This window comes from Mustela erminea, chromosome 11 (genome assembly GCF_009829155.1).
Source record: "Mustela erminea isolate mMusErm1 chromosome 11, mMusErm1.Pri, whole genome shotgun sequence".
NCBI lineage: Eukaryota > Metazoa > Chordata > Mammalia > Carnivora > Mustelidae > Mustela > Mustela erminea.
Window position 1 is genome coordinate 46,126,074 of NC_045624.1, and position 16,181 is coordinate 46,142,254.

At 46.4% G+C, this 16,181-nt stretch overlaps 1 protein-coding gene across 3 annotated transcripts in view; it reads left to right on the plus strand.

Moving 5' to 3' along the window:
- SCRN1 (secernin 1) overlaps positions 1-16,181 on the plus strand; it is a 61,566-nt gene that overhangs the window by 29,701 nt on the left and 15,684 nt on the right. For 2 of the 3 annotated variants that reach the window (XM_032304771.1, XM_032304772.1), the window contains exons 3-5: positions 6,470-6,651; positions 10,832-11,034; positions 13,977-14,171. In XM_032304771.1, coding sequence (XP_032160662.1) covers positions 6,470-6,651; positions 10,832-11,034; positions 13,977-14,171 — 580 coding nt within the window. The remainder of the gene's footprint in view (positions 1-6,469; positions 6,652-10,831; positions 11,035-13,976; positions 14,172-16,181) is intronic. The other variant, XM_032304773.1, reaches the window with a different exon arrangement.

The window sequence follows — 16,181 nt, forward strand, 5'->3', positions numbered from 1 at the left end:
TCTGTCCATCGATCCTCCATTCTACAGCAAGTTCTCTTTGCTTGAAGGTTGAAGGATGAGAAATCGGGTCCCTTAACAGAATTCCCCAGTTTCTAAAATTACACTCCTCAGTTTCATTTTGCTGCACAGTTGGAAGATGGCTGCATTTTATTTTATGTTCTTTAGTTTTTCTCTTGTGGATTCTGAGTTTTTTTGTTTTTGTTTATTTGGTTATTTGTTTTTAACAAAATCACTCTTGGATGAGGAGTAGGATAGATAAAATGTATATCCATTTGTGAAAGGCCCTTTGTCCTCTCTGAGGATGCCGTAACCCTGTGCATCACAGAACTCTTCTCGACTCTTCCTCAAACCCTGCTCCTTCCTATAGATAGGAGTGTTGAGGAAGCCGGTGGATAATTTCCTGGATTATGATGTTCCATGAGTGCATGGTGTGTGTACGTGTGTGTGTGTACGTGTGCATGCCTGTGGATGGGTATGTGTATCTATTCTTATATGGATGACTTTTCTAGTTAAGAAACAAGGGATCCAACATTAGAAGACTGTTCGAGAAAACAATGAATTTCAGTTAAAGTTGATATGATTTATACTTGGTGCCCCAGAGAAGAATTCTATCCCAATTGGTGGAGACACAATTCTTTTATTCTTTTAATTTAAATTCAAGTTAGTTAACATACAGTGTCACATTGGTTTCAGGAATAGAATGTAGTGAGTCATCACTTCCATACAATACTCAGTGCTCATCCCAACACATGCCCTCCTTAGTGCCCATCCCCCATCTCGCCCATCCCCCATCCCCCATCCTCCGCCTCTCCAGCAACTCTCAGCTGAGACAGAATTCTTGATAGCCAAGTCAGATTTGACACATAATGCTTTTAAAAAGTCTCTTGTTATTATATAATAAACCTCATCTCCATTTTACCCCTTCCTTTAAAGTCTTCATTGTTTCCTTTTTTTTGGGAAAATGAATTTTACTTTATTTATATTTTCCTCCATCTGAAATTCTGTATGAGTTCAGTATCTCCAGGTACAACTTTCAGAGTTTGGGACAGGCTGTTGGTAGCTCACTTCCTTTTTCTTCCTGGATAAGAGTACTTGTAGGAAGAATAGAAAACTACCCATTAATGAGAGTCAGTAACATTGTTAGTGACTTGGTCCAGATGGCAGCTTTATTTGTGGTTTGTGGGATGGACATGTGTTTTGCAGGGGAGAGCGTCTGAATTTGAAATTCTGAAGATTCTCCTATACAGTCGGAGAGCACAGGTTGTTCTGGAATCAGAGAGAGCTGAGCAAAGGTCCGTGCCAAGGGCAGAGACTGCGTGCCCGTCTTCCTCTCTGCTCTCTTTGGCCCAGGAGTCTCCAGCCCTCACCTCAGCAAGCATGGCTCAGCAGGGACCTTCCTTCTGTGTCCCCTTTTCCTGTTTCTGACCCCAGGCCTTGGCACGGCCCATTCTCAAAGATATTGTGGCTTCAGGGAAATAAAAAGCAGCTCTTCTAAAATGTGGCTGACTTTTTTTTTTTTTCCTTTGTCTCTTTTTGGAGTCATAATGAACCTTAAGGGCACATTTTCAAAAACCAGTCAAGTAGCAGGCAAGACACTGGGGTAAAGACAAAAACAAACCTCCCAAAACCACAGTGATAATTAGAAATGCTGCCTTAGAGTTGCAAATTTTCTAAAACTAAAAATATTCCTCCAAAGCATCCCATTTTCCCTGCCTTCTCCCCCTCCCCCAAGCACCACCCTAGGAAGTCTGGCTGACTCATCAGCTCATTTCAGAGCCATTTTCACTGGTGGTGCCAGGGTTGTGCTCACCATCTGAGTACAGTAGGAAGCACAATGGCTGCATTTCATTAATTGAAACGTCTATTGTGTGTCTCTGTTCCCCTTTCCCTGGGTGATCTCCAGAAAGTGTGCGCGCTGGAATGTGCCGAGGGTAGGCAACAGCGTGAAGCTGATTTTGCTTTTTGTTTTCAACACAATCATGCAAAATAAGAAAGGGCTTGCTCTGCAGAAGAATCGTCTTTTGTCTCTGTCTTGAGGGCTTTGTCAAGGCTCATCTTTGCTACCTTCCAACCTGGCATCCGTCCCCGGGAGCCGCCTGAGAAAGTGACAGGCTCTGTGCAGGCGGCACCTTTAAAACCTCGCTGACATTTAGAAACGTGCCTCACGATGTGGCCCACGCTGGACATTCTTAGGTTGTTATGTGGCCTTGGCACCCAGAAGTTGTGCTAGCTGACAGATTTGTTTTATTAAAGAGGGTTGGGAGTGGCCAAAGGGCAGCATGACGGTTTGCTCATCTCTCTCTGCAGACCACTTTTTTATTCTTTTAAAGATTTTATTTATTTATTTAACAGAGCGACACAGAGAGAGAGGGAAGACAAGTAGGGGGAGTGGCAGGCAGAGGGAGAAGCAGGCTTCCCGCTGAGCAAGGAACCCAATGCAGGACTCAATCCCAGGACCCCGGGATCGTGACCTGAGCTGAAGGCAGATGCCTAACGACTGAGCCCCCCAGGCACCCATCTCTGCAGGCCTGCAGAGAGCTTCAGGTCTCCAAACAGCTTCATCACCAAAGCTGAGGCCAGAACCATTCCTTGAAAGACCTCTCGAGTGGTGAACGTATTCTTTTTTCTTTTTGTTTTCTACTAGAAATCTGGATAGAATTCTGACTTGAAGCAAAATTGTTTTTGTCACTCTGAAAGAAGATTTCAGGTGCTGTTTGAATTTTTTTTTTTCCTGGTGAGACCTTCTCTGTTGCCTCAAATCGCACGTACTGTCCGCCTCATTAATGATGTGGCTACTGTGAAGGTCGGTGAATTTTATTTAAAAAAGAAGTGACTGCCTGCAGAGTTCAGGTTCTAGATGGCTGACTTTATAAACTTTGGCTAATTACATCTTCTGTAAATGTTCCCTATTTATGAGGTTTGCTCCCAGACTGGGATTTTAGATAACCAATCTATACAAGACAAGCGTGACCATCTGCTTTGACCTGGGTGTGATTAGTCACATCTCACACACAATGGAGTGGGTGTGAATTACAGCCACAGAAGGGTCCTTGTTAAGCCCAGGCTGCTGCAGTCCATGACAGAGATGCCCTAAGGGGTGTGTGTTTTGCTCACTGAGGCTTTGGTGCATCTCCCATCTCCCCATCTCCCTGCCCCCCTGCTCTGTAGCATATGAGGGGGATCTGGTGCCTTGGCTTTCAGCCCAGTGTTTAGGAGGGGCTGATTTGGCCCATCTGGCTTCTTGGGCATCTCCTTTCTTCCTCCTCATTCTGAGTTTGGCCAAAAAGTGTCAAGTTGGCTGCAAATATTTTGAACTCCTACGAAGACCATATGGTCTTTTGGATTCAATTTTCAGCATTTTTATCAGTCAATACTTACTGAGCTCTTGCAGTCCTGTTACCCAACGCTGTTGCGGTAGCTTCCCTGAGCGTCACAGAGGAGGGTGCCCCTGGACCGTGAACACACCTTTGACATCCCCATCTCTCTCTCTCCTCTCTGGCTCTTACCTCTTTCTGGAATACCTTGATTTCTAGCCCATTTTAAAAGATCAACTCAGATGTCACCCACTTGATAAAGCCTCTGCCCACTTGGGGTAATTTCCCTCTTTCTTTTGAACCTGTACTGTGTCCCTCTGATCTTTGTTACTCACTTATTCCTTCATTCACCCCTTCATTCATTCTTTCAAAAAAAGATCTACTGATGCCTCGCATGTACCAGATTTCGGATATGTCAGTGAACTAAACCACAGAGCTATCTCCCTGCCCTTATGGAGCTTACCTTGTAGTTGGGGGAGATAACATAATACACAGTATATGCAGTACATAAGTCAGTTATGCAGTATTTTGGAAAGGGGAAAGTGGAATGGAATGCGAAAAAGGAAAAGCAGGATCAGGTTGATCAGATGTCCAAGGTGGGGGGAGGGGGAAGATGCAGTGTATGTTAGGTAGACAGGCCTCGGTGGCAGCTACTGAGATTGGCCTGGTGGCCATGGTAATTTGCATGTGTACCTTCTCCTTTCCCAACTGAAAGGACAGGAATTGGGCATCCTCACTGCCTTATCTGCCAGCAGCACTTGGCACATAGTGCCGTGTGTGTGTGTGTGTGTGTGTGTGTGTGTGTGTGTGTTGCTCTGTAAATGGTAAAATGGAAATGAACATGTAAACATGAATTTGAAGACAAATAAGGAAACCCCGTCTATTGTTTTAAAAGATTTTACTTATTTGTTTATTTGAAAGAGTGAGACAGAGACAGAGAGAGGGTGAGGGGTGAGGGAAGCCCCAGAAGGGAAGGAGGTGGAAGGAGCAGGGGACCTCAAGCAGATTTCCTGCTGAGCCTGGAGCGCCATGTGGGGCTCAGTCTTAGAACCCAGAAATCACAACCTGCACCGAAACCGAGTCAGGTGCTTAACCAGCAGAGCCCTTCAGGTGCCCCCAATAAACCCATTCTTATTTTCACTTTCTTCCTGCCCTTAAAAAAACCTTTATGATAAATCTATACTTAAGAATCTTAAGGGGCGCCTGGGTGGCTCAGTCGGTTAAGCTTCTGCCTTTGGCTCAAAGGGTCCTGGGATAGAGTCCCATGTCAGGCTCCCTACTCAGTGGGGAGCCTGCTTCTTCCTCTCCCTTTGCCCCTCCCCCTGCTTGTGCATGGGCGCTCTCTCAAATACATAAATAAAATCTTAAAAAAAAAATCTTAAATTCCTTCTATATTTACTCATTCTTTTCAAGACAGAATTTGTCACTGGAGCTCAGTGAGCACAGGGCTTTTGGAAAACATTGGTCAAATGCCTGAACTGCTTTTTACATGAAAAAACACAATTATAAGATATCAATTTCAATTGCAAATTAGAAGAGCACAGAGGACCATAGTTTTTTTCCTCTTTGGCTAGGTTTTTGCTCTAACAGAATTGTTTTTCAAAGTAAACAACTTTAGGGAACTGAATAGGGGAAAACATTTCAAGAGTGTATTTTTTTATCAATTTGCCGTGAAAAACTCAAGCGTCTCTTGACAGCCTCTGGATTTAATTAGCTGTAAGTTTACCAATATTTATCAAGTGAAAGAACATTATCCCAGTGCAAAGCAACACCTCACGTGAATTATGAGGACATGTGTGTCGCCTGATCAATGAGTGTGCATGCCACATGCGTTTCAGCTCTTACCTGATGTTTAGAGATTATGGAAAATCAACGCAGAATCACTTTCCAGGCTGCACTCAGTCAGTGTAACTGGGTCTCGAATCAGAAAAAGATCCAGGGCCATGTTGAACTGAGGCTTTTGTGCCCAATTTAAAATGTAAATGCTTGTTGCCGCTGATAAAATTCTCCCCTGAGAGCCAAAGAGCTCCATGTAATTTAGAGCCCTGAATTCGGTGCTGCGTCTACCTAGAGTAGACCTAGACTGATAGAACGCCAGAGTCAGGAGGCCCCTTGGGGTAACCTAGCTTAGTGGCTTTCCAATTTCCCCAAAGGAGCTCTCCCATGGGCCCAGTGTGCAGAGGCAGAGGGAAGAACCAGCAGGCCAGGCTCTGAGTGAGCTGGTCTCACGCCCCATCTTCCATTTGCCTCAACACACTTAGACTGTTTTCATGCTTCAGTGTAAGAATTTGTGTGAAACCAGGCTTCTGAGGCTAAAGATCATTTGATCTAGAGTAGCCCACTCATTTTCCAGGTAGAGACATGGCAGCCTGGAGAAGGTAAGATAGACCACGCCAAGGGGTGTGTCTTGCAGTCCTGACAACAGTAGAAACATGCCTTTCTTGGACTGTCTCCTTATGGGTTCACTGCACAGGCTTAGTGTGTGAATCAAATGAGACAGACAGGGAAGCACAGCATATAAAAGAACACTTAATGCATTAGTTAAATATAAAATACTATCATCATGTTCCCTTTTCTACCCCTAGAGCAGCTGTGGAGGTTGTCAAACTGGGTTCCAGGGAGCACTCGGTATCATTGCCAGGGACATAAGAACCCCTGTTCTTCAGGCAACACATTTTCCCTTTAATCCACTTTCTATGTCAGCTCTCCAGGTCAAGTGTCTCCTATAGGAAGGTGCTATAACTTTAAGGAAGTTTGAAAACCACTGATCCAGAAGGATTTTTGCCTCTGAGAATAAATAACTATATGTGTTTCAAATGCTGGTGCCCTCTGTGCCTACTAAAATGACCGGGCAGAATATTTGGGGCAGATGTTGGCTGAATGCCTGGTTCAAGAAGATGAGAGCCCTGTGGATCAGCTGGGCTTGAACCAGAGACGGACATCTGATCAGTGAAACTGCAACTTGCTAGAGACACCTCTGAGCTACATTAAGACTTGGGGTGTTTTTGAAATCTCGTGTTCCTGAGGCCTTTCATTTTTTGGGGGGGGGGGGTGTCTGTTTGTAACTCATGTGGTGGTTCAGTGTAAGTTCCAGGGTGGAAACTAAACGGATCCTGGCAGGTGATGGTCCTTTCTTTCCTGTCTTCATTTTTCAGTGCACTTATATTTCAATCGACCAAGTCCCCAGGACCCATGCCATTGTGATAAGCAGACCTGCTTGGCTTTGGGGGGCAGAAATGGGAGCCAACGAGCATGGTGTGTGCATAGCCAATGAAGCCATCAATGCCAGAGAACCAGCCGCTGAGACAGAAGCCTTCTTGGGGATGGATCTGGTCAGGTACTACAAGACGATTCTTTGAAACACCTGCTCGAACAGGCAGGGAAAGGGGATAGGGTTTTTTCCCTCTAAACCTCATATTTTATAACACAAGCCTCCCAAAGAAGACATGTGCCTTTTTTTTGTTTAAAGATTTTATTTATTTATTTATTTGACAGAGAAAGAGAGAGAGAGAGAGCGCGCACACACACAAGTAGGAAGAGAGGCAGGTGGGGGTGGTGGGGAAGCAGGCTCCCTGCTAAGCAGGAAGCCCGACACAGGGTTCCATCTCAAGACCCTGGGATCATGAACTGACCTGAAGGCAGATGCTTAACTGACTGAGCCATCCAGGCACCCTGATGTGTGCGTTTCGAGATGAAGTTCAAGCTGTTAGAAAAAAAAGAGTAGATTACAATGGAATATTGTAAGTTATAAAAACCAACCATGTGCTACATGCTTGAATTTTGAAAACATTATACTAAGTGAAAGAAGCCAGACACAAAAGGTTGCATATGGTATGATGGCATTTACATGAGATGTCCAGAAGAGGCAAATTCATAGTAGTGGAAGGTAGGTGAGTGGTTGCCTGCGGTTGGAATGGGAAAATGGGGAGTGATTCCTAATGGATATGAGGCTTCTTTGTGGGCTGTGGAAAATGTCCTGAATTTAGATGGCGGTGATGATTGCACAACTTTGTGAAGACCCTAAAAATCACTGAACTGATTTTTTTTAAGTGGGCGAAGTTTATGGTTTATGGTTTGAAATACATCTAAAATACAGGAAAGAAGGAAGGAATCATATAAAATACCTAAGATATAAAGGAAAAAAGGAGAGAGCCATGGCCCTCCCGGCCCTCTTCATCTCCCTCATCTGTTTTCCTTTCGCTGCTCTGCCAGCTGCTGTGTAACAGGGGGAAGCAGACGCGTGGGCTCCGTGGGATGGGGACCTCTGCTCGCTTCCCCTTGTGCCACGAGCCTGACCTGTGGGCCTGTCCTGCAGTGGCCTATTCCAAAGGGTTGTAGGCCTGGGTTGTGGGCCTGTCCTGCAGCGTTGTGGGCCTGTCCTGCAGTGGCTGATCAATGACTGAATGACCAAAGGCGAGAGAGAGAGAGGAATGACATTCTGAAACGACTTTCCTTTTTTCTGTGACAGTGACATGCAACAGAATCATGACCGAGTTGAAAGAATATTGGGCTAGGAGCCAGGGGCCTTGATTTTCAGTGTGAATGTACCAAGTGATAACACGTCTCTGGGCCACATTTGTTTGAGGGGAGGCCTTAGATGGGTTGACCTCTCAAGAACCTTCCCAAACCAACATTCTGTATAAAGGACTAGAGGTTTGACCCTTAGTAGGTTGTGTAGGGAGAACGTGCACATTTACGCCGAGACCTCTGTGGTCTGTAGCTCCCGCCAACCGATGGCCAGGTCTGTTCACCTTCCAGGGAAGGGCCCCGGGGGCTTGACACACCTGTGTGAGTCATGGGCCTCCAGCAGGGATTCTTCCAAGGACTTGCCATAAAACAAGAATTTGAATTTGGGAGGAGCTAACTCCAAGACCCAGAAAAAACCTGGACCAAGCACATGCCTTTGGAGGATCTGGATTGTACCGAAGGTAGATGTCGGAGCGAGACTTGAACTTTGGCCCGGTAAATTGCATCCCTTTGCCTGCCCCGGTCATGCCCCTAAGGAGGTGGAGCAGCCAGTGTGGAAGTAGGCATGGGGGCCAGAGAGATGCTGTTCTTGTTCTGAATCACACAAACCTGCCCCATCTATGAGGCCGTCTAGACCACCTGAAAGGCTTTGGAACAGGTGTCTTGACATCGAGTGACTTGGGGCCCTAGACCGCTGTAGCCCTAGTGTGTCCACCCGTCATTGGAGCCGGATGGTGTGTAACCCTGTGGCCACTGGCAGTCCGTGGAGCAGGCTGTCCTGTCCTTGCCCCGTGGCACTGCGGCGAGGTGGGAATGGCCAGGCAGACAGAGGAGTATCGTTTCCCGTGGTCCTGGCACAGGGAGAGGAATGTGAGAGCAGAGTCATGTCTGTGGATGGATGTCGAGGTCCTGCCGCAGATGCTGGGCACAGAGGGTGTGGAAGTCAGTGTGGGAGGGCAAGCGCTGTACTGGGAGTCTCAGTGTGGAACACAGCAGGCGGCACAGCGGGAGAGTGAGCTAGACCTGCACAAGAGAAATCACAGGTTCCGGAGGCGGGGTGCCCCTGGCGAGGTGTCACATGGTGCTCACACATGTTTGTCTGGGCAAATCAGAGCCCCATACAAGCCCCGGGGACAGGCTTCTGCTTGGAATGCATGCATGGGGCCGTGTGACCAGAGGCTCCAAGGACCTGTGGAGGGAGGAGGGGGACCCTCCTGGGAAACAGCTTGGACAGACCTATAGAGGTGCTCATAACACACTTACTTGCTCTGGATCCCCAAAAGCAGATGACTGCTTGCTTGCTTCTGCCTTTCCTCTTCGGAGAAGATGGCACTGACCAACAGAAAAGTCTACTTAATTCCATCTTCTGGTGAGGTTATTTTTGGTCACTCTTCCAAGGTGTTAGGGACCAGCTTTGCAAATCAGTGGCTTGTCACCAAGTCTTCCTACATACACTAAAATTGAGAAATGACCAATGAATTGATCACAATGATCTTATGGTGAAAATAAGCCTGTTACAAGAATGCGTCCGTAGCATCATTTGTTCCTCTCCCTGGCAGCACAGGGAACATCCCTTCAGAAAGAAGCAAGCCGGGTGAATTTCAATAACGACCGGTGTGTGGGCGGTTCACCGAGAGCTGGCTGTCGCTGCCGTCCTAGCATGCGCTGCAGCCTCTGCCCCAAGGTTCTCACACTCCTGCCCCCAGAATGACAACGTGGAGGAAAAGATGGACAAATAGACATGTACTGAGCACATATCGTATGTCATCCTCTTTCCAATCAGCCTGAGAGGAATGTACTGCCCGTTTGACTTGGCAAAGGAGAAGACCAGGTTTCAGAAAGGTTAGGTTATCGAAGGTCGTGCTGCTAGTGGGTGGCCGGACCGGACCTGGAAGGCATGCCCTCTCTCTGAGTCACTGCTTTTCTGCCAGAGGGGGCTGCCTTTCCAACGGACCCTCCAGCTCCTTGGTTGTGCTTGTATTTTCACATTCATTATCTCATAAACCTGTCCCATGGGCAACCCGAGGATGTAAGTACTTACTTTTTTATAGGGGACATAAATTTGAGCTCAATACAGTATGTATCTGGCCCAGGTTGCGCAGAAGACAGTATCCGTGCCCTCTTTAGGGGGCCAATTAATTGGAAGGGCTAGGAGGAGACTGCTGTTTGACTTCAGAAGAAGGATGTACTTTTTGATAAGTGAAGCCCTAAGCCACACCAGCAGAGGGAGGCCGATAGGATGGAGGATAGATATGTTGAAAAGCATCCATGTCCTAACCAGGCACCATACCTAGTGAGATCTCTCAGGAAATTATAGGCACCGAGGACAGTGGCTGGTCATGGAACACTTCTGTCACTAAGCCACATACCTGGTGTAGAATAGCACAGATCAGGGCTGCCCTGGGCAGAGCTATCCCCGCCAAACCTTTTTTTTTTTTTTTTTTTAAGATTTTATTTATTTATTTGATAGACAGAGATCACAAGCAGGCAGAGAGGCAGGCAGAGAGGCAGGCAGAGAGGCAGGGGGAAGCAGGCTTCCTGCTAAGCAGAGAGCCCGATTCGGAGCTTGATCCCAGAACCCTGAGACCATGACCTGAGCTGAAGGCAGAGGCTTTAACCCACTGAGCCACTCAGGCGCCCCCAGAGCTATCCTTTTGCCCAAAGGCAGGAGGGAGGATAAGCCACAGAAAGGGGGTGTTGATAAGGCTGGAGCTGAGCTGCCTAGCTCCAGGGGAGCCAGAGTTAGAAAGGAAACAGAGAGGAGGCTGAGCTGCCCTTCACAAGGCAGAAACCACTGGGTTCCTGACTCTTCTGTCTGTGTGGGAGGGGGGTGCCCAAAGACAGAAAACACCTCCATGATTTGAAACCAAACGTGGGAGAGATGTATTCTGAGTTCAAGTGCCGTGCATCTACATCTCAGCCCGTGGATGGAACATGTTTACGCACGTTGGCCGGCTTCCTCGCTCGGCTTTGGCCTGGTCTTTGGTTGCCGTGGTAACAACCACATGCTAGGAAAGGACTGAGGTACACTTCTGGTTTTCTTCCTCCAGGCTTGGTTTAGAAAGAGGGACGACAGCTAAAGAAGCCTTAGATGTCATTGTAGCCTTGTTGGAAGAACACGGACAAGGTGGGAATTACTATGAAGATGCAGACTCCTGCCACAGCTTCCAAAGCGCATATCTGATCGTGGATCGCGAGGAGGCCTGGGTGCTGGAGACCGTGGGGAAGTACTGGGCTGCGGAGCAGATCGCAGGTGAGCCCGCGTGGATGGGGCGGCCGAGGTGGGCACTGCCGGATGTGCAGGAATCCTGCTGCTGGTGCCCACCCTCTCTGTGCTGGACCTTCTCTCTGGGCTCTGCTTCTAGAGACGAGCCTGGGGTGTGGGGACATCAGCACTTGGGAAACACACCCTTGACATTTCTTATTTCCTATTTGCTTTCTGGGCAGGACCCAATTTTGACTACCAGCAGTTCCGTGACCCAAATGGTTACTCTGACTTGGTCAAAGGAATGGTGATTTTCCCAGTCCGTTCAGTCAGCGAACCACTACGACAGGGAGCTGCCCCTCGTCACCCCCAGTCCTGTAGCTCCTTGCACTTGGAATGTTCCTCTGAAAGAGGAATTTGGATCTGTGTGGGGACCGTTGACTGCCTCTGGGCCAACAAGCTCTTTTCTCCGTGAGACAGTGTTTCTAGAAGAGCAGAGGACTAGGGAATGCACCCGGAAGGATGCATTCAGTTGTTGCTCCACGCTCCCGGTAGCATTTGTCTTGAGATGGTTCTGAGGGAGATGTTAGAGGGGGTGTGGTTGTCCTGTCTCATCACTTAGCAGCCTCACACTGGGGACCAGATGGGGTCCCAGAAAGAGCTATAGGGTTTCCAAGAGGACTAAGGAGTTCGAGGAGAGAATTGACCAGTGAAGCCCCACTGACATTCCTTAGGACTGAATGACAAGTACGTGGACTGTGAGCTGCCATTCCCTGACACAGTTGGTAGGTCGTAACACTCTCTCGTATTGGACCTAGACTTGGTCTATGTATTTTTTCTCAACTGAATTTGTAGGGAAGTCTCTTCAGGTTTCTCAGAATCCATGATGGGGATGATAGGGATGAAACCAGTTTTCCATCTCTGCCTTAGGGGGGATTGGAGCCAAATCTGACCTGAGTTAGAAGCAGAAGCTCTCCTGTAATAGTTGGGAATTAAGCCCATTGTTTTCCATGACCGCCGTCAGTGTGGGGATCAGGGTTGCCATGGGCGACAGGCATGTTGTGTCCTGTGTGAGGCTGGCTTGTGGTGCTTGCCTGGAGGAGGAAGGCGTCTTCTCATACTCACAAGGGTGTCGTATGGGCTGACGGCACCCTTGCAACGATGTCAGGGAGTTCCCCCACCCCCACGTGCCCAGCACACACCCACGTGTGCCTGCTGCCCTACTCCTGCGGTCCTCACAGGACTGATGCAGCCCGTGTGGGCCACCGTATCAGCAAGCCTCCTGCTGGGCAAGAGCTTAACACTCCTTTACCAAAAACTTCTCCTAGGACGAAGCCTTACTATCAAATGGCTCCATCCAGAGGGCTAGCGGTCCATGCTGAGGAAGCAGTCCTCGATTGCTTTTCAGTAGAACTTAAAACTTTTTGATCTATACCTGCCTTTCAAAAGCTTCATTGCCCTTCAAGATACAGCTTAAAAATATCCATCTCCTCAAAATGAGTGATGTCTTTCCCCAACTATTGTAATAAAGCCCCAGCCATTCCTTGGACTCTTTCCTTGGGCATGATTTCATGTCCTCACTCCCTGCAGGAGGGTACCAAGAGTAGGATCTTCTCAGTCTGGTCTCTGAATGCTCCCATCCCCGAAAGCAAACATCTATTATAAATCAGTCCTTGAGGGACATACTGTCTGTAGACAAGATTTTTTTGTCTTGTAAGACAAAAAAAAATCTTAAAAATCTTGTGCACAAGATTTTTTTGATAGCTTAGTGTGAAGAATGCCAAAATCACTTATTTAGGCCAGAGCTACTTTTTATTTTTAATTTTTTAAAGTGGTTTTATTCTTGTGTTGTCCTCTGGAAAGATGAACGGCAAAAGGCCAGTGCCCGTCAGCTAGGAATACTTGCTCTGGAAGAATTAGTGAAGCAGAACATGCTGGAGAACTGAGTCCAGTACTGACCTTGTCTCTCGGATCTGGTTCTCAGGCAGTCATGGCTTTATTGCGGCCCATGGCTTGAGCTCTTTCCCTCTACTTCATTGTCCAAAAATGTAGAAGATCAGCATGCTCCCTGGAAGTAGCAAATATGGAGGGCCTTTCTGCACTACAGCTCATAACCTCTTAGGGTTCTGGAGAGCATTTTGAAGCTTGAAGGCCAAGTCATCCTCAAGGTATTTGAGGCTGAGGCTTTGGAGGAGCCAGAGTGAGCCTGCCAGCAGCTGAGAGGATTTCTGGCCTTGCCCTCCTGCCGAGTGTACTCAGAGTGCTGGTCTTTCTGATTCTAGACTTCTTTAGTCACACTTATATTCTTATGAGAAAAAATTCCTGTAGATCTCCCACACCCATATATACACGGACACATCCATACGCGTGCGCGCGCACACACACACACACACGCATGCACCCCTATTGATAGACTCCAAGACACATGTTGATAGGTGCATTCCACTATTTTAGAATAATTCATTATCAGTGCCACTGTGGTTTTCTAAATGTTGGCACCTGAAAAAAAAAAGCTGAATGAAGAAGTATCATATTTGTATTTTCCAAAAATGATGTATTTGGGCAGAGGGTGGAGGTGTAGAGGGTTCCTTCAAGTAGAAGAAGGTTAAATCGGGGAGGGAAATCTCTATAGTTGCGACATTCATAAGTCTTATTAGTAGTGCTGTGTCTCTTTAAGAAACCTTAGTAATAAATGCTCGGGGCTCATTTAGCCATAATGAGGGCTTCACCTGTTTCCTTTTGAATGTGAATTGTAGATCAAGTGACTGTTGCTCATTTAAAATGTGGTAATGCCCCGTCACTGGTCAAACCTTCTGGGAGGTCTTCTTAAAAGAGGACAGAGGTTTGTGTGTTTCTCTCTCAAAAATAGAGTCTCTTCCTTTCTGGAGTTAAAGTTGAGTTGCAGAGAAGGGATTCCTTGTAAATTTCCATTTCTTGATTAAGTCTTTGCAAGCCTATTTCCAGCTAATGGGGCTTTGTACTCTCTACAGAGGGAGTGAAGTGCATTTGCAATCAGCTTTCACTCACTACTAAGATCGATGCGGAGCACCCTGAACTCCGGAGTTACGCTCAGAGTCAAGGCTGGTGGACGGGAGAGGATGAGTTCAATTTTTCCAAAGTTTTTTCTTCAGCTGAAGACCATCTAGACTGCTGTGCAGGCAAAGACAGCATAGAAAAGAAAGAAGGTGAGTTAGTGTATCCCGTATGATTCTCCCTCTCATACCTGTTGTCTTGCAGCTCTTGTGGAGAACGTGTCTGATTTTAGGAGAGTGAGCAAAGAGGAGGAGATGAGAATAGACCCTGTCCATAGAGACTGACCTGTGCTGACGGCCCTGAGGAGCCGGCAGGATGACGACGTGTATCTCCCATTGTAGATGCTTCCTCAGCCGTGCTAAGTGCTTCTCCTTCTGACATTCTTTCTCCATTTCCATTGGTGTCTTTGTACTTGTCTTTCTGATACTTAGTATAGCCTTCCTTCTACCTCAGCCTTTGTGTATTTGCCTTATTGTCTTCTGTGTTTTCTGCTCTCATTAGCCTGCTGGGCCTTGAGGGCGGGGCACTGTCCTTGACTCATCATGGGATCCCCTTGTGGTGCCCATTATGGTTTTTTGCTCCATGAACATTTATTGATTTGAACTGTTTACCTGAATTCTCTTCCCGAACCCTCTGTCTTCCCTCCCGTTACTGACTCTGGCAGAATCCCAAATTAGGTAAATGTAGTGACTGGGTAACTTGTTACTTTGGTGCCTTCCAAAGAAAACCACCGTGGCCACATTTTGCATTTGCCAGTGATACATGTGTTTTGTAAGGTAAACCTGTGATCATTTAGAACAGGGGTTGGCAGATTATGATATGTTGGTGGCCAGAATTTTGTAAATAAAGTGTTATTGGAACGCAGCCATGTGCACTTACTTTAGAGATTGTTGAGGGCTGTTTCTATGCTGTAGTGGTGCAGTTGAACACTAAGTTACCACAGGGATGCTGTGACCCATAAGTCTGAAATATTTACCATCTGGCTCTTTAAGAAAAGTTTGCTGATCCTCAGTATAGAAGAACACTTCAAGGACTTTTGCTATGGAGCTTAATTAATGGATTTAGCGTAGGAAAGTAAGAAAGTACCCATTTAAAAATGGGAACTTAAAAAAACCTCTAAAAGTTAAACAGAAAACAAGTTTGATAAAAGTATATAATGCCGCATGTGACGTAGTCTCACCGAAACATTACACCTAAGTCTGATGAAGCCTCTGGATCTAAGTACAGAGGATGGGGAGGCATTAAATAGCACCAGTGGATGCCATCTGCAAAGTTCAGACTCTGGGAAATTCTACAGGAGAAATGGCCCAACAAATACAATGCAAGGGAGTAAAATGAGAGACAGAGATTGAAAGAGATTTGAGACATTACCAACCAATTGGATTTTGATTTAAATCAAGAAACTCATTTATGAGGCGATGAGAACCTTTGAATACTGGGTAGTTGAAGAAATCAAGGCTTTTACTGTTAATATTTTTAGGTATGACATATTACAAATAGAAACTTAAAAAGACTTCTACTTACAAAGGTAGAAGGAAGGCTTTACTAAGTATCATAAAGACAAGTACAAAGACACCAATGTATGAAGGAGAAGGAACATCAGAAGGAGAAGCACTTCCCACAGTTGAGGAAGCATCCTAACTTATAAAGACAGAGTTTTGTTAGGGAAGTTTAAGACCTTTTCCCTTTGTGATGCTTTGAATCCATCCTTGTGAACAGAGACTGTAAGAATAGTTTTAATGCTGGTGCAACCACTCTGGAAAACAGCATGGAGGTTCCTCAAAATGTTGAAAATAGAACTGCCCTATGACCCAGCAATTGCACTACTGGGTATTTACCCTAAAGATACAAACGTAGTGATCCAAAGGGGCACGTGCACCCGGATGTTTATAGCAGCAATGTCCACAATAGCCAAACTATGGAAAGAACCTAGATGTCCATCAACAGATGAATGGATCAAGAAGATGTGGCATATATACACAATGGAATACTATGCAGCCATCAAAAGAAATGAAATCTTGCCATTTGCGACAACATGGATGGAACTAGAGCGTATCATGCTTAGCGAAATAGTCAAGCGGAGAAAGACAACTATCATGTGATCTCCCTGATATGAGGAAGTGGTGATGCAACATGGGGGCTTAAGTGGGTAGGAGAAGAAT